At 41.0% G+C, this 19,198-nt stretch overlaps 1 protein-coding gene across 6 annotated transcripts in view; it reads left to right on the top strand.

Annotated features, from left to right (window-relative positions):
* The window catches only part of LOC124596298 (protein transport protein Sec31A), a 162,359-nt gene that overhangs the window by 119,341 nt on the left and 23,820 nt on the right, over positions 1–19,198 (top strand). For 5 of the 6 annotated variants that reach the window (XM_047135400.1, XM_047135402.1, XM_047135398.1 and 2 more), the window contains exons 18-20: positions 3,816–4,200; positions 6,859–6,957; positions 18,707–18,910. In XM_047135400.1, coding sequence (XP_046991356.1) covers positions 3,816–4,200; positions 6,859–6,957; positions 18,707–18,910 — 688 coding nt within the window. The remainder of the gene's footprint in view (positions 1–3,815; positions 4,201–6,858; positions 6,958–18,706; positions 18,911–19,198) is intronic. The other variant, XM_047135403.1, reaches the window with a different exon arrangement.

The following is a 19,198-nucleotide window of genomic DNA, read 5'->3' as shown; positions in this document are numbered from 1 at the left end:
TGATGAGAAGGTCACATAGTTGCCACACCTAAAGGATCTCAAAGTCCGCTGTTTCAAGGCTTTAAATGTCCTTAAATGCGTCAGTCATAGGTCCTGGGGCACTGACAGGGCACATCTTCTCCAACTTTATAAGGCCTTTGTGCGACCTCGACTGGAATACGAATGTCAAGCTTATGGATCTGCAAGACCTTCGTACCTCAAAATGTTGGATGTGATTCACCATGAGGGTATTAGGCTTTCAACGGGGGCTTATCGCACGAGTCCAGTTGCTAGTCTATGTGTCGAGGCTGGAGAGCCTCTGCCGTCCATTTGGCGTCTTCTCCTCATGGTACGGCTAGCATACAGGGCCAAGTCCACTCCTCTTTCATTGGTGTCCAACACCATTTCACAGCTGGCACTGGAACGTCTCTTCCGCCACCGTCTGAAGGCAACAAAGCCGTTTGGCATCCGTGCAAAGGAGAGTCTCAAGTTAGTACACCTGGAGGGCATTAAGGTCCTCCACCAGGGATGGAGTAGGGGATCTCTCTGGCTGCTACAAAGGCCAAGATTACTTCTTGATCTGGCTGCGTACTAGAAGTATTGTACCCCGGACCACCTTTTTAAAATTAAATTTACTGAGATTTTAGACCGCCATTCAGATTTTATTACTGTTTACACGGATGGGTCTAAACAGGGGGATTTTATGGGCTGCTCTGCTGTGTTTCCCGATACTGTCTGTAGGATAGGGCTCCCAGAGCAGTTCTCAGTTTACTGTGCAGAACTGTTTGCCATTCTGCAAGCATTAGAGCATATGCGACGACATCATGGCACGAAATTCATCATCTGCTCCGATTCCCAAAGTGCTCTACACACTCTTGAACAACTGTACCCAGCAGATCGGATGGTGCAAGTAGTGCAGGACGCACTCCTGCTCTTGCAAAAGCAGGGTAAGGATGTAATTTTCTGCTGGGTTCCAGGGCACATAGGGATTCTTGGAAATGAACTTGCAGACGCAGCTGCCAAGGAGGCTTGCTCCATCCCACCTCCTGCTCACTGTTCTGTCCCCCTGCAGACAATAACATCATTCATGACTCGGAAGGTCATGTGTTGGTGGGAGGCTCAGTGGCTGGAAGTGAGGGATAATAAGTTGTGAGCAGTGAAGGATTCTGTCCGACCGTGGCTTACCTCCTTCCGACAACAACAAGCTGAGGAAGTAGCCCTTACACGGCTTAGAATAGGACATTGTCCGTTGACACATTGTTTTCTGTTACATTGTGAGGAGCCACCAACATGTCAGACATGTGGGACACAGCTGTTGATACGACATATTTTAACTGAGTGTGTTTTAAATGCGGGTTTTAGGGAAGACTTTAGTGTCCCACCAGACCTGCCCTCTATTTTAACTAATAATGAGGCGGGTGTCGCGCTAGAGTTTTATGTTTTTGTGTGATGTCTGGACTTCTTCCCAACATATTGGGATTGAGATCTTAATGTGCTGTAAAGTGGTTCGGTCACCCATTATTTGTAAGTGGTCACTCAGCCACCGCTAATTATTTTCACCTGTTTTGTACTGCTAGCTATTTTATTTTTAGTTTTATCTACCTGTTTTGATGTGCTGTGTCCAATCTTGCAATTTGAACATTTACAATTCTCGCAAAGATTGGCTCTGAATTGATCATTGTTTAACAGATCTTGGCTGCACTCGTCAACATTTCTTTTGGGAACGGACGCTGATAACCTCGTTGTTGTGCGCCCTAAAACACTAATCATCATCAGATTGGCGGCATAGCGGTGCCAACTAGTAAGTCTCCTTCCTATGCCAACCTTTTCATGGGTTGTTTGGAGGGGGCTTTCCTGGGATCCATAAGCCTTGAGCTTCTTGTTTGGTGTAGATACATTGATAATGTCTTTGCCATATGGACACACAGTGAGATGGACCTGCTAAAACTTTTGGCAGATGCATATTCATTCTCCCAATAAAATTCGACATGGTCCTGTTAAGAATCCCATGCCACTTTGCTCACCAAATATATAAAATAGCTTTCGACCCCCCCCCCCCCCCCCCCCACCACCAAATCTTTGCACTTTTCCTGGTCAGACCCTATCTCCTTCTGAACCCATTTCCGTACCCTGTGGCCCCTACCATGCTATAAGTCAGCAGATGTATCCACTTACCATCACCTATACCGTCACTGTAACTGATGAAACATTTACTATCAAAGGGAGAGCTATCTGTGAAATGACACATTGTGTACCAGCTGTTAGGTAAGAGCTGTTAGACCTTTTACTTGGTATGACTACTACCAAGTTATCATTTAGGATTAATGGGTGTGGACAGTGTGTGTGTATTGGCAAACACAATATCCTGTTGCAGAGCACACTCTACAACATGACAGTAATGACCTTGGTGCCTGTCCCATCACAACGTGCCATCTTGATTTTGCCCCCTGACAGCAGTTTCTAAGAACTCTGCAGGTGGCAACTGGCATTACACGATGTCTTTCATTGTCGCCACCCACCTCGCCATAACCTTACGTTAATTTCTTTGGTTTCAGCATTTCTTTTCCTTAAATATTCCTTTCTTCACTCTCCTCCTAGTTTTCTATGAAATTAATTTTCTGACTTGAGTAAAAATTTCTCGGTGTACATGCCGCGTCAAATCAGGATAAATCTCCAAGCTTTCGACCACTACCTCCATGGTCGTCGTCAGGGCTAAAACTGACTGTCGTGAACTAGCGAGGTTCCCACTTTTATATGCAAAAGACGGCTTCTTATTGGCTGGAATACGTCAGCGATATGGCGCATAGCAAAGTGGTGCCCTCTACTTCCATAGATGTAGTTGCTATCCCGCGTTGCTTGCAGCGCCATCCCTTAAATCAGGAGGTAAAGTGCGAGAAGTTTTTCTCTGCGATTTTTCTTTATCCAGTGCACTCTTCCAAGTGTTGCTAAGTGCATAGCCGTTGTCTCTATTAAAGTTATTATCGCTAAGTCTAATTTCGACTGCTTCCCGGATCACAGAGTCCCAGTAATTCGATGTGTGAGCTATTACTCTAGTTTCTTCAAATAAAATCTTATGCTTGTTAAGAAGGCTATGTTCAGCCACCGCTGATTTTTCCAAATACCTATATTTAAGGTGGCGTTGGTGCTCGATGCAGCGGTCGGCAACGGTTCTTACAGACTGGCCCACGTAATTCTTGCCGCATTCGCAAGGAATAGTATAAATTCCCGGCACTCTTAAGCCGAGACTGTCTTTGACTGGTCTCAACATTTCCTTAATTTTCCTAGGTGGTCGGAAAACTGGTTTTATTCCTTGCCTCTTCAGGACTCTGGCTATCTTGCTCGTTGTAGCACCGCAAAAAGGAAGCCGCGCTATGTGTAGGTCCTCTTCTTGTATGTGGCCGGCATCGTGTCTTACTTTCTTGGACAATACTGATTTAATTTCACCGGCAGAATAACCATTCCTCTTGAAAACAGTCGTCAAATGGTTGATCTCGGTCCCGACACACAGCAGGTGAGTGTCAGTTCTTAAGCGACTTGCTTGAAATAGACATTTAATATTACAGAAATTTTAAGGTTTAGAGCTACAAACTATAGATGGAGACAGCTTTTAACAAAAAAATTATACATGGTATCATTATTCAGTGACTTCTGACATTCAGCCTTAACGTAGCAGTCAAACAATCAGAGTTCACATCGTTATTCGTACCAATCAAATCCTTACTGGGTCCCAGAGATGATGCTCATCAGTTTTAAAAGTAACTTACATAAGCTTAAATTGACTTTTTGTAACCAACTTAAAAGTAGTAAACACGTTTTTCTTTCTCTTTCTCCAACAGTTACAACAACAACAACAACCACAACAGCATCAGCAACAACTTGGCAGCGCACCTTCATATCTGGGAACCCCTGTTCAGCAGATACCCCAGCAGTCCTATAACAGCCCTCAGGCCCAGGCATATACACCCACTGCTCCTGTACCTCCTGTTCGATCTTTCACTCCAACTGTGCAACAGCAGCAGCAGCAACTTGTTCCACCAATACAATCCTCTTATCTGCCTGGACAACACCAGTCACCTTCTGCAACTTCACCATACAACACTGCAGGACCAGTCATGACACAGCAGCATTATGGGCCTCCAAAAACATTCTCACCAGCTCCACCTGTTGCTCCTGTTCCACCTGTGCCTGTTCAGCAGTCACCACCAGTGGCAGCTGTTCAAGGTAAGTAACATCCGCTGTCAAAGGCAAGTGATGTAATGTGTCAGAAAAATCAAATATGTGTGTAACATAAGAAGTAGATTCCATAAGTTTCCGGCATGACCTTGAATATGAGCTCGAAGGTTAAAATTCCTTGAAGGGCTGCTTGCGACATCTGCAAGTAGATGCGCACATGAATTGTAGCCTGGTACTTGCCTCAGCTGAATGAGGATACTCGTTAGAGTAAAACATTACGAGCTGCAGTGGAAAAAATAGAGTACCATGCAGCGATGAAGTTCCTGACAAAAGAAGGGTTACATTAGTGAAATGAAATGAAAGTCCATTTGGGTGTTGTTAATGATGATGCTTCTACTTCATACTCCACAGTGAAGGAATGGTCTAAACAGTTTTATCTAGGCAGAGAGAAAATTGTTGTTGATCCACGTGTTGGTCAACCTGTTTAGGCGGTGACTGAGGAAACCCTTGCTGTTGTTAAAAGTGAAGTTGTGAGTGACAGGCAGTTGAAACTTGAGGAAATTCCAGCACTGTTAAGGTTATCTAAAATAACTGTTTTCTGGATAATGAATGATCATTTGCACTTGAAAAATGTCAGTGCAAGATGGGTGCACAGACGTCTCTATGCAGTGCAGAAGGAGTAGTGTGTGACTTGTTGCACCAAGTTTTTGGAGCTGTACTGTGGCAACTAGAAAGAAGTACTGGAATCCATTGCTATAGGGAGGAAAGTATAGTTCTTTATGATGATCCTCTGTCGTAAAGAAAATCGCTTGAATGGCACAAACCAAGTGAAGCTCCACCAAGAAAGGCACAGGTCACTCAGTCCACAAAGGAGGTCACGACAACAATCTTCTGTGGTTACAGAGGAATTATCATAGTTCTTTTCAAAGAAAGGAATATCATTGTGAATGCACAATACTATGCTTCACTTCTGCACAAATCATGTGACTCCATCAAACTAAAGAGGCGAAGAAGTTTGTCACATGGTGTTTGTCTTCCCCACAACAATGTGCTAGTGAAAATGGTGGCAGCTGTGTAGTCTGCAGTAAAGTAATGTGGCTTCCAGGAGATTGACCACCTACTCTGTAGTCCAGATCTAGCCCTAAGTGACTACTATCTCATCTCCAAATTTCGCAGAAGGAAATTTGGTGATGACGAAGACGATGACGATGATGATAATGTGGTGGTGGTGGTGGTGGTGGTGGTGTAGTGAAAGCTGCTGTAATGGACATTTTGCAGATAAAGAATCAGATTACTTTTTGAAAGGCATAGAGTTGTTAATTCACAGATGTGAAAATTGTATTGGAATAAAGGTTGTTTGCATTGAAAAATAACATTATTGTTTTGTTTTTACAACTTTAAAAATGTAGTCAGGCCAGAAACTTTTTTAACCTAGCTCGTAGACAAATAATCCATGCACAACATTCAAAGTGAAAATCAAGCAAGAAATGTCAGTGTACAATACAATGCTTACATCAAAGTAGATAAGCATCCAACAGCTTAGTCCTATGATAAGATTGTCAAAGTAGTTACACCATATGGAAAGCAAGAGTCTAGTGGCTAGCAGTGCTGTGAAGTGTGCAAGATAAGTTAATAGCCACTGGGTGGCAGAAACAGTTGCACTTTACTTACTTTACACAAGATGAAAACTTTGTAGGATTTCATGTTAAATCAGTAAGCAAATTTTGATGTTCAAATCCATGAAATTCCCATTCATTAAAACTTTACTAAGCACATATAAGTTTAAAGCATATTGCATAACTCTCTTCAATTATATCCATGGAAAGTACCAAAGCTTCATCCAAAGAGATAAATGTTTGATGATGATTGTTCAGGTAATCTGATTTCCTGTTACAGTTTCTAAGCAGAAATATACTTTTCTTAAGCTTCCTTTTTAACATGTCATTAATTATGCTATAGGAGTCATACTGTGTTAACTGAATTGAGAAGTTCGGTATTATTAAGTATTAGGAGATATGAGACAGTGCTCTCATGACGCAAGTTCTGTAACTAATTACTCAAGGTAACTTTCAGAAAAGACATTCCAAACAGTGTCTCATGAATGTCTGTCCCATGAATCCTATTTTAATCATGTGAGCCTCAAAGTCTATAGGTGGTGAGCAGAAATACCACATAAACATTTTTTCTTTCTGATCTGCAAGACCAGTGTTCTCTGTGATTAATACAGTTTCATGTTTGCAAAACACTAGACTTGAATGAGAAGAAATAAATATAATGGCTGAAAAAGTACTTTCGATATGATTCTCAAGTTTTTCAGAGCATGTATATCATACAGTGAGTTCTTGGAGGAATAACCAGATTATTGCTGTAAACATGCACAATATTTCAACAACAGACTTGCCAGTCATAATCGGGTCTTTCGTCAAAATACTGTGCGCGTGTGCCATGACAATTGAGCCATTTGCCTAATAACTCTTTGTACAGATTTTTTATGCTCTATTTTTGTTACTGTGGACTGTTATTTTGTTCAACTTAACTTGCTTGGCATTTTTATCATAGAAAACCCATTAGCCTCTTTGTGCTACTTGGGAATTGATACATCCAGAATTGTTTAATATTTGCTGTTAGCATCTATAAACACTGCTAAACTATTATGAGCTCGTGCATAATTGTATCAGTATGGTAATATAATCTCATGGCTTTTAGGTTCAGTTAGATCATACCCTTCAGCTGATCCCAGTTTTTGCCAGAAGCTTTCGGAATCGCCTCATATGGCTGATAGGGTCAACAGCTGTGCAAGGTGGAGTAAGTAACGCTCCACAATGCGGTACATTTGCTGTTGTAGTTTCTGGTAGAAGTTGTAGTTTCTGGTACAAGCAGTAGTTGACTGTAGTGTGCAAGAGTGATATGCACATGTAGATTTACTTTTATTCATAAGTTAGATAGTGTCATTTGAAAAATTAGTTCTCTCTCTCTCTCTCTCTCTCTCTCTCTCTCTCTCTCTCTCAGGAAGGATATTACCCCATTGGACATGTTAATTTTACAGGTGAGTACAGCTGTTGTAGTGCTATTTTGGGCGTGTCAATTTTTTTTCATTGACACAAATGTTTGTGTGTATGAGTGTTAATTCTCAGGCACAGCTGGGCTCTAAGTGCTGTAAACTCAGTTAAAAATTGAATGTTGCTATGAGAGATTACTATCTCAAACCCGATATAATGCTTCATGTGAAAAAACTTTTTGGATAAAGGAGACCAGTCACTGAATAAGTGAATAAGTGTTGAATCACTGACAGGCATACATAAAAGAAAATGAAAACTTTAACCATGGAAAGCCGAGGATGGAATAACAACAGTATTATAAAAAAGATTGCTACCCAGCACATAGAAGAGGTATTGAGTTGCAGACAGGCACAATGAACATATGTTGCTTCAATGTTTAGTAGTCTCTTCAGTGTGCCTGTCTTTGACTCAATGCCCTGTCAGTGTGGTGAGCAGCAATCTATTCTTTTAATAATAGGGTCAATTGTCCACAGTAACTGGGAACTCAAAAAACTTGGATAATCGAATTTCATGGATAATCTGCAGTTAAAGTACACAGTAATGTGTTAGTTGTTCAAGCACAAAAATTAACTACAGTGTCCTAATAAAAACCACTTAACCAATATTTGTAATAAATTCTACTTAAGTTGTCACAGTCCATGTGAAAATGCAGTACTTACAAAGAATATAGTACAATCCAATTTCACATTGAATTGATTTATGTCTCAGTGACGAAGCTTGTCTTTCGCATATCACATTATGAATTTTAGACATCACCAACTTGCCAGAAAGGGAGTCCAGTTACCCTTCGGCTCATTGAAGTGCTGATATATGGCCCATTACTGTTTGTGGAATTAGAGGAATGTTATCATCTTCATCAGTGTTGTTCACCACCTCAGATTTCTCTTGTACTCGCCGAACAGTAGCACTGTCACTCAACGTTTGATGAGGTGGCTCTGTGTACTTGATATCAACCCATTCACAAATAATTTCTTTGTCAACAGTTTCATATCCTGGAGTACTTTCAAAAACAGCAGCTAACAGTGCTAATGAACAGTCTTGGTTGTCATCGGAATTACAGATTATATCAATTTTAGGGTTAATGTGTTTCCATGACTTGGCTGTGGTTGACTGTTTTACCCTACTTTTGACACTGTGAATTGGGTCTAACACAGTTAATTGTTTCCAAAATGTTTAAAGATTGCTGCCTTCATTTGTAGAGATTTCCTTTATAAATTTTCTTCACGGCAGCAATGACAATCTGATCCTTTGGCTGGAATGAAGCTGTCACATTAGGGGATAAATATTTTGCAAGTTCCATTCCAACAATCAAGTTCAGAACATTTTTGGTCATATGCGTTGATGCATTGATCCAGTAACTATACAACTCTTGTAAGTAGGCCCTTCGACATTAAATGTTCTCACACCTGAGACACAAAGCAAGCCTTGTTTGAAATACTGTGCAGTCCATCCATGTCCCTTTGTGGCGGAAATAATAGACAGCTGAATTGTGTGCTTCTTTTCCATTGAAATAGTTTGTTTCTTTTAGTGTTAGCTATTAAACCAAGCTTAACTTACAACACAGGTAACCTTTCCTAGCTTAATTCATAACTAGGCACACAATTCTCTGTCTCGGAAGCTAAATTCTTTGTTGATAGATCCTTCCAACACAATCCGGTTTCATCCTCTGTATATTTGCTCTAGCTTTAAATTTTCTCATACAATAAACATGGAAATCATTAAAAAATTCAGAAGCAGCCGTATTATCCCCACTTAACTTTTCCCATTGGATGACAGTCTTCCAAATACCTTGATGATCTTTAAATTTTGTTAACCAGCTGGAAGATGCATTGAAAACTCCTCAGTCCACAAGGTTTTGAAGAACAATTGGACCTGTTTACCACATATTGGGACAGATGCTTGTGTGCTCTTTGCTCTTCACTGTTGAAACCATTCCAACATTGCTTTGTCCTGTTCTGCTTACGTAGATATTTTCAGACGAACTATGAGATGCAACAGAACTGCTAGCAAATGAGCTAGTTTGTCTTTGTTTTTCCTACTATCACATGTTGTAGTTTCACCTACACTGTAAATCAATACCAGATTTCATGTACCAATACTGCCTCTCTCAGTTTGTATATTATTTCCAGTTTCTGCTATATCGCTAACAAAACACATTTTTGTATTACAAACATTGTTTGGCACAAACAGAAACCTGCGACTATCTTCTGCAACAATGACAGTTCAATGCTTACAGTGTTCGGGCAGCACATTCTTTGCTACATTTGTGTTGTAATGTGACATTATTGCTCACCCATGACCACTTCTGAATTAAAGAAAAATTTTCCGCAAATCAGACATTTGCGCACAGATAATAAAGAGTTTACAGTATTGAAGTTTCCGTGCATCACACACAATTTTTGAATGCATGGCATTGGAGAGTAAAAGATACAGACTCTTCGGGACAACTACATCTGAAGAAATTGTGTCTAACAAAAACTGGTAGAGGGACTCCATGCACTAATTAAGGGCACTGGTTGGCTTTACTAGATGTACAGGGAGCGATACCGCACAATAAACCTAGTTTCAGTGCGGGTAGTGGCAGCTCAGACCTAAGCTGTTTTACCTCTCCTGTTAAATCAATCAATAAATCAATCAAAAGTTTCTGTTCTCTTTTATGTATGCCTCTCAGTGACTTATTCGCCTGCTATTCGGTGAGTGGGTCTCCTTTACTTCTGAATTATTTTCATTCCACCAGAACTTCCTGTACTTTATTGATGTGAAAATGTCACTTTCAAAATTCACAGTATAAGACAAAAACTTAATGACAAGGTACCTCAAAAAAGTTAGGCATATTGACTGATATTTAGAAGGGTGGACAAAAATATGAAAACTCTGTGAGTAGTGCATGCTTGAACATGAATGCAGATCCTATCCAAACACGCAGGTTGTCCTGTTGTATTTGTCCACTTTTCTGTGTAGTTGAGTGAGCGTTATGTTGGAGCTCAGTGCATCCTAAGGTGGGAAAATTGTTGGTGCTTATATGGTGGGTGTTTCCATAATGATGGTTGCTTGAAGTATTTGATGTTTCAGAAGGCACCGTATTGAAGATTTATACAGAGTACAGGAAATTTGCTAAAACATCATTCACTAAGTCACAACGTGTACAAAGGTGTGTATCGAGTAGAGTTGTAAAACTATTGTAGGTCACCATAGACTGTCATAAGTAAGTGTAAATGTAGTTTTCCTAGTAGCTTTGGTCAATTAAGATTACCTGCTTACATGTACGTTCGGTGTGTGGTGTGCCTGAGGTGCCCGCTAAACCCGCTGGGCAGAACAGGTAGTTAGGATTGTGGAAAGGGCCAAATAAGGTTGGGGTCAGTTTCACCTTCTAATTGTAATTTATCGTAATTTAATAACACTTTTACAACGAAAGTGGCTCATAACCGGACCTTTACCGAATGCAACTCTTTCACGGCTGAAGGCCTCCAAACAGGAAATCTTAACAAATCAACAAGATAAAATTCCAATTAAGACAGAAAAAAAAAAAACATCACAGCAAAGTAGATAGAACAAACATATGCAAGGTGCAATACCAAATGCTGAAGGCCACAATTAAGTTTTAAAATTTTAGAGTGTATTACCATAGACTTTTAAAGGCAGAAGGCCGCAATGTTTAAGCTTGAAAGATAAATTTAAGAATTAATTTTGCAAACATTTTTTAAGATAAAAGGAAATAACCATAAGCCTTAAATTTTAAGCAGCTAAAAAGAGTTAATTAAACACTGGTGGCACTCGGAAGCCTCCAGGGAGGTCGGTCTACCCTCGTTCACTTAGGTGAGACAGGTGGTGAGGCCAACTACACTTGATCCGTCGGAACCCAACCATGGGACAGCCACAGACCGACCGACACAACAGCTTGGTTAATTGCACCGCATGGCAGCTAAATTTCAGCAATACAAACACTCGAGGTTGCTGACAGGAAAACCTTCCCAACAGCGAACCATCGAAACGAATCACACAACATGAATGGATGTGGCTTGGGTAGTTGAAACCACTACTCAACTTTGACATCCTGGGTCGGTGAACCACAAAGCTCGTAGCGATCGGACATCTCCACACATGCTGCGACACTGCGCAGGGCCCGGCAGCGGACCCAACCATGCAGAGCAAAAACGCCTACTGGCTAAACGACATCCCTGCACCAGGAAAGGACTGACCCAAGTTCCACAAGATGGGCCCAGAAGCGCTCGGAGAACCAATTACACCTCGCCCGATGAGATGACTGACCTCTCAGAGCCACTACGCCGACAACATTTAAAGTAACTTGTCAAAGGAAATAACACCAACTACATACAGAACCTGAAAAACACTTCCACGAACACCTGAACGGTATCTGACAGTAACTAAGCACGCACAAAGACAAATCAGGAGTTGATGCGCACACTCCGCACGTGCACACACACACACACACACACACACACAGCTGACTCATGAATGATCGGTGAGCCAAAACGGGTCATCTGGTAGGACGACTGACTGACGATCCACCAAGACCATGGCCCACCTCGCTCAAGTGATGCATGGCGGCAATGGTCGGGCGAGCCATTTCGGCGCAGACCTCACTGCTCCAACCCGACTGCACTAGTGCTACATTGAAACTCCCTGACTGGCAGGTCCGGGGTGCACTCCAGATGCGTTCCAACTGACTGACGGACCCGATGTTGATATCCGAACTGGCTTACAACAGACAACAACCGGAAAGGAATAGCAGTCGAGCAAAGATACGAGGTGCATTCAAGTTCTAAGGCCTCCGATTTTTTTTCTAATTAACTACTCACCCGTAATCGATGAAACTGGCGTTACTTCTCGACGTAATCGCCCTGCAGACGTACACATTTTTCACAACGCTGATGCCATGATTCCATGGCAGCGGTGAAGGCTTCTTTAGGAGTCTGTTTTGACCGCTGGAAAATCACTGAGGCAATAGCAGCACGGCTGGTGAGTGTGCGGCCACGGAGAGTGTCTTTTATTGTTGGAAAAAGCCAAAAGTCACTAGGAGCCAGGTCAGATGAGTAGGGAGCATGAGGAATCACTTCAAAGTTGTTATCACGAAGAAACTGTTGCGTAACGTTAGCTTGATGTGCGAGTGCGTTGTCTTGGTGAAACAGCACACGCGCAGCCCTTCCCGGACGTTTTTGTTGCAGTGCAGGAAGGAATTTGTTCTTCAAAACATTTTCGTAGGATGCACCTGTTAACGTAGTGCCCTTTGGAATGCAATGGGTAAGGATTACGCCCTCGCTGTCCCAGAACATGGACACCATCATTTTTTCAGCACTGGCAGTTACCCGAAATTTTTTTGGTGGCGGTGAATCTGTGTGCTTCCATTGAGCCGACTGGTGCTTTGTTTCCAACTGACTGACGGACCCGATGTTGATATCCGAACTGGCTTACAACAGACAACAACCGGAAAGGAATAGCAGTCGAGCAAAGATACGAGGTGCATTCAAGTTCTAAGGCCTCCGATTTTTTTTCTAATTAACTACTCACCCGTAATCGATGAAACTGGCGTTACTTCTCGACGTAATCGCCCTGCAGACGTACACATTTTTCACAACGCTGATGCCATGATTCCATGGCAGCGGTGAAGGCTTCTTTAGGAGTCTGTTTTGACCGCTGGAAAATCACTGAGGCAATAGCAGCACGGCTGGTGAGTGTGCGGCCACGGAGAGTGTCTTTTATTGTTGGAAAAAGCCAAAAGTCACTAGGAGCCAGGTCAGATGAGTAGGGAGCATGAGGAATCACTTCAAAGTTGTTATCACGAAGAAACTGTTGCGTAACGTTAGCTTGATGTGCGAGTGCGTTGTCTTGGTGAAACAGCACACGCGCAGCCCTTCCCGGACGTTTTTGTTGCAGTGCAGGAAGGAATTTGTTCTTCAAAACATTTTCGTAGGATGCACCTGTTAACGTAGTGCCCTTTGGAATGCAATGGGTAAGGATTACGCCCTCGCTGTCCCAGAACATGGACACCATCATTTTTTCAGCACTGGCAGTTACCCGAAATTTTTTTGGTGGCGGTGAATCTGTGTGCTTCCATTGAGCCGACTGGTGCTTTGTTTCTGGATTGAAAAATGGCATCCACATCTCATCCATTCTCACAACCGATGAAAAGAAAGTCCCATTCATGCTGTTGTTGCACGTCAACATTGCTTGGCAACATGCCACACGGGCAGCCAAGTGGTCCTCCATCAGCATTCGTGGCACCCACCTGGATGAAACTTTTCGCATTTTCAGGTCGTCAAGCAGGATTGTGTGCACAGAACCCACAGAAATGCCAACTATGGAGGCGATCTGTTCAACAGTCATTCGGCGATCCCCCAAAACAATTCTCTCCACTTTCTCGATCATGTCGTCAGACTGGCTTGTGCGAGCCCGAGGTTGTTTCGGTTTGTTGTCACACGATGTTCTGCCTTCATTAAACTGTCGCACCCACGAACATATCCATAACTCCATCACCACGTCTCCTTCAACTGTCGATGAATTTCGATTGGTTTCACACCACGCAAATTCAGAAAACGAATGATTGCACGCTGTTCAAGTAAGGAAGAAGTCTCCATTTTAAGTATTTAAAACAGTTCTCATTCTCGCCGCTGGCGGTAAAATTCCATCTGCCATACGGTGCTGCCATCTCTGGGACGTATTGACAATGAACGCGGCCTCATTTTAAAACAATGCGCGTATTTCTATCTCTTTCAAGTCCGGAGAAAAAAATCGGAGGCTTTATAACTTGAATGCACCTCGTACTGTGAAAGGGAATATATCGATATGCACTGCTAACACCGCTCACGGTCAGGCAAAGCAGCAACTCAGTGATAGTAGTAATTTAATATGTTAAAAACAGGGTGTAAAATACATGATGGCAGGAACACGAGCCACGCACGGCTCACTGCCTATCGGGCATTACTTTGTAATGATCGCTTTCTTTACATTTGTGATCAGAGTCCTACTAGATTCCCTTAAAAACTGGAAGTGATAAACCATCTAGAAACTGAATGTGGATATATAAAAGCCCGCATAACCTGCCGAACATTTTTATTTTACATAGTTATCCCCCTGTCTGATACTCAAAAATAAATAATTTTTATAGCAAAACTGAACTAGTCAGTGTTAAATTAGCTTTTATTTGAAACTTCTTGATTTTTAACACGAAATAGAAGTATTTTATAGTAATAAAGAAAACAAATACAGGTTTATAGTATAATGCTCTCTCTCTCTCTCTCTCTCTCTCTCTCTCTCTCTCTCTCTCTCTCTCTCTCTCTCTCTATTCGTTTAGTCGGTTCCGACTCTTCGTGACCCCATGAACCAAATCACGCCACTTTTTCCTGTCTTGCACTTTCTCCCGTAGACCTTCCAGGCTGGAACACATTGCTTCTGTGATGCCATCGATCCATCTCATCCTCTGACGTCCTCTTCTTCTAGTTCCTTCAATCTTCCCCAGCATTAATGTTTTTTCCAGTGAGGCATGCCTTCGCATTGTGTGTCCAAAGTAGGTCAGCTTTTGTTTTAAGATTAGACCTTCCAGGGAGAAGTCTGGTTTAATTTGCTCCAATATTGATCTGTGGTTCTCTTTGCAGTCCATGGAACTTTAAGAAGTTTCCTCCAACACCACAATTCGAAGGAGTCAATTCTTCGCCGTTCAGCCTTTCTAATGGTCCAGGTCTCTCATCCATACATCACAACTGGAAAGACCATAGCCCTCACAATACGGATCTTTGTTGCTAGTGTTATATCTCTGGACCTTATAACCTTGTCAAGGTTTGACATCGCCTGTCTACCGAGCAACAGGCATCTCCAGATTTCATGGCTGCAGTCACCGCCAGCAGAGATCTGGGAACCGAGATAACTGAATGTGGTCACTACCTCCATGGTTTCTCCTGCTATATCCCACGAATTGGTAGGTGTAGTTGCCATAATTTTCGTTTTCTTCACATTCAGCATAAGACCAGCCTTTTCACTTTCGTCTTTCACCTTCAGTAAGTGTGTTCTCAATTCTTCTTCACTTTCTGCCAACAGGATCGTATCATCCGCGTACCTGAGGTTGTTTACATTTATTCCAGCTATTTTAATTCCTGTTTCTCCTTCATCTAGCCTCGCATTCCTCATGACATGTTCTGCATACAGATTGAATAAGTACGGTGACAGTATGCAGCCTTGCCGGAACCCTTTCTGAATCTTAATCCATTTCGTTGTTCCATACATAGTTTTCACCGTGGCTTCTTGGTCAAGGTATAAACTCCGTATCAGATGAATGAGGTGATCTGGTACACCCATGTTTTTCAGTCCGTTCCATAATTTGTTGTGATTGACGCAGTCAAAGGCTTTGGCGTAGTCAATAAAGCAGAGGTACACATCTTTCTGGAATTCTCTCGCTTTTTCCATAATCCACCGAATGTTAGCAATTTGATCTCTAGTTCCTCTTCCTTTCCTAAATCCAGCTTGTTCTTCTGGCAGCTCTCGATCTAGATATTGGTGAAGTCTATTTTGTAAGATTTTCAACATAACTTTGCTAGCATGTGAAATAAGTGCGATTGTTTGGTAATCTGAGCATTCTTTAGAACTTTTCTTCTTTGGAATGGGGATGAATACTGATTTTTTCCAGTCTTCTGGCCACTGCTGCGTGATCCATATTTTTGACATATTGAGTGCAGCACTTTCACTGCATCCTTTCCAGTGACTTTAAACAATTCTGCTGGTATTTCATCATGTCCACTAGTTTTGTTATCAGCCATATTTTCAAGGGCCCACTGGATTTCGCTCTCCAAAATATCTGGCTCTAGTTCTAAATTAACATTAACATCAGCAGTAGGAGCCCTGTCATGATGCAGTTCTTTCTTGTATAGGTCTTCTACATATTCTGTCCATCTTTCCTTAACATCCTCTGCTTCACTCAGATCTTTCCCATTTCTATCTTTTATCATTCCAATTTTTGCCTGGAATTTTCCTTTAATTTCTCTAATTTTCTTATAAAGATCTCTTGTCTTCCCCATTACATTACTATCTTCAACTTCCTTGCACTGTTCATTAAAGAATATATTTTTATCTCTTCTAGCTAATTTCTGAAAATCTTTATTTAATTCAAACATAACTAGAAAAGGCAATTTACTCAACAAAAAGGTTAAATGAAAAACTGGAAAATGAAAATGTATCAAACCTCTCTTCCTTTGTTGAACTTATATAAAACACATTTCTGTTATTCATAAATAACTTTCACGTTTATCAAAAATGATAGGAAACTCTTGCCTTTGATCAAGATGATGAATGTTCTCTTGAGTGCAAAATAATAATAATAATAATAATAATAATAACAATAATAATGTATTTTTTAAGTGTATGCATGTAAACTGCACTTGCATCAAAAGTAATTGCTTTGGTTACATAAAAGTGCAGAAGTTACTCAATCAACTACGTTTTATTTCTTATAACATGCAATTTATATTTTGTAAGGATATAAAATACACAATGGACGAACACTGAATGGTGTGTGGTTCTAGTTGTGCGCAAAACACACAACCAAACAAACAAAAGACAAAGAGAAGTCATTGGCTCCCAGTTTCTCTCTTATACATCACTTACGTTTCTTTCCCTACCAATGCTAGTGTCAATCCTACTGTTTGCTATGTCATGTATGTAGTGTACCAAAACTGTCAAACCGTAGTTTTGGTAGAATGCAACTCTACTCTTAAATGATCGAGACGGTCATTGAATAGGATTGCAACAAAAAATAAAAGAACAACTGCAGAAATCACCGCAGAACTGAACACTGTGCTCTTGAACCCTGCCAGCACCAAAACAATGTGAAGAGAGCTCCATAAGTAGGGTGAGGCTGGTATTCCAAAACCACTCATCAGTGGTGCAAATTCCCCTAACAGGAAACATGTAGCCGAAGTCATAAGTCCATGGAACAACGGAATTGATGTTTTACCCCCTCAGGTGTCCTTCTCAGCTTGTGGTCAGAGTGACCCGTTGCTCCTTTCCAGCCTCTCCCAGCATGTCCCTTTAGTCTCACTGAGGAAAGAAGTAACTATTACAAAAGCTAGGCGTAGGTGCTGCCTACTTTTGTATGTTTCTATTGGCTTATTATAAGAACTGTTGAACAAAGATCTTAACTATTACAACTGACACAAGCTGCTAAGGTACTGGTTGCTGAGCACTGCCTCATTTGTGAGCAGGAAATGAAATATGATAGTACAAGCAGGCACCAGGCTTAAAAGATAATCCGTTAGGAGATGTTCAACATTAGTGTGTCCGATTATTTGATCAGTGGCAGTGAGGGCTTTTGTTTAAGTAAATTGTGAGATCTGTGTTTCGGTTTTCTTGGACATCAACAGAAATTTTATAAATTTGATAGGAGGTCCACCTCAGTGCGAGATGCATAATGGAAAATCATTGTTGACATTACTTTACAGTCCTTAAAAGGTAACATATGACTTGTCGGCATTTCCAGTTCATCTGGAATACAGAGAGTGAGCATATGAAAACTGTTTTTGATGCAGTTGGAGAATACAGCTAGGAAAGTTATTAAGCTGTTCCAGAAATTACAATCTGAGCTTGCCTGCAAATATGAAAAGCTGGAGGTTGTGAGCTTTGTCAAAAAATCAAATGTATATCTTCCAAAGACTTTGTTTGTCATGGCATTTCCTGTCCAGTACTCTTCTTCCTCTGTGGTTTTTTTTTTCTTCTTCTTTTTTCACTGGGATTTTTGGGCTACTTTGTTATTTTGCCTGTTGAGAAACAGTAATGTTTTTCAGTTCTATTTTGTGTGTTTATTTTCTGAAAGTTTCATATTTTGCATTACCATGTGTGTTACATGTGCACACAATTATTTTTTAAATACCATACTAAATTCTGCTGATATGCTTACATTACTCCTCATTGAGTTCTTGTGTTGCAAGTTTGTTCTTGCTTGTTCTTTTACTGCATGTGCATCTTCATCAGATCTATCGGGTGGCCAGCTTTCAACCTATTTTACAAATGCTCAATTAACCACACATTCCAGAAGTCTATTTTTCTGTGTTTTAAAACATTTGTTATTACTTTTAAATACTGTAGAAATAATTTTTGCATTACCAAAAATCTGCAGCAGTGTCTCCTGTGCAAGCTTATTTTGTATTCTATAGTTAAGGTTGCTTGTGAACTAAAAGTAAATTTCCAAATTAACACAGCATTAATAGTTACATTAATAGACTGGAAATATTACTTAAATGAATGATGAAAATGCAATAGTATGTAAAATATAATTATAAAGAATAAATGTTGACACATTGTTCTCATTAAGGTTATGAACTACTGAGAAGACTTTTGTTATTGTTAGAGTCCCTCAGTGAAGAGACATCAGGAAGACTTACTTTTTTAAAAAACTATGATCCTTACTGTGTCCTGGTTTTGTAAGGCTTGTCATTTAGACTGGTAAAGATCGTAATATTTAATTAAAATAAAGCATTCTACTATATTTTCAGGTAGCAATACTGGTGCTGGAACAGGACCAAGAAATAAGCCTTATGTAATTGATCCATCCGTACAGTCTGGCAACCATGTGTCATCATATGGGATGCCAGCACCATATGGAGGTGGACAACAGGTTTATCCAGGGTCACCTGCTGCTCCTCTCACCACACAGCCGGTTGCCTCCTATCCTCAGGCAGATGTCTACAATCCTCAAGGTTACATATGTTATGTAATGGTCATGAACTGTAGGTGATTTATTTGCTGCTTATATTAAAGCAAACTTTCAGAAAGAGTAGTAGCAGTTCAAAGAGAGAGTTTGTCAGACAAATCTTTATCAGTGAGAAGTGAGTGCACTGCTATGTATTGGCACATATATGCATACACATCCATTTGTAATAGATTCCTGATAGTTGCTGTGCCGTGCTGAACACTCTGGGCTACATGAACTGCATTTCCACTATTAGAATGTAATTCTCCCTCACCCCTCCTCCCTTCCCCCCCTT

Source organism: Schistocerca americana, chromosome 2 (assembly GCF_021461395.2).
Source record: "Schistocerca americana isolate TAMUIC-IGC-003095 chromosome 2, iqSchAmer2.1, whole genome shotgun sequence".
NCBI classification, from domain to species: domain Eukaryota; kingdom Metazoa; phylum Arthropoda; class Insecta; order Orthoptera; family Acrididae; genus Schistocerca; species Schistocerca americana.
This window is presented reverse-complemented; position numbering and strand designations above follow the sequence as displayed.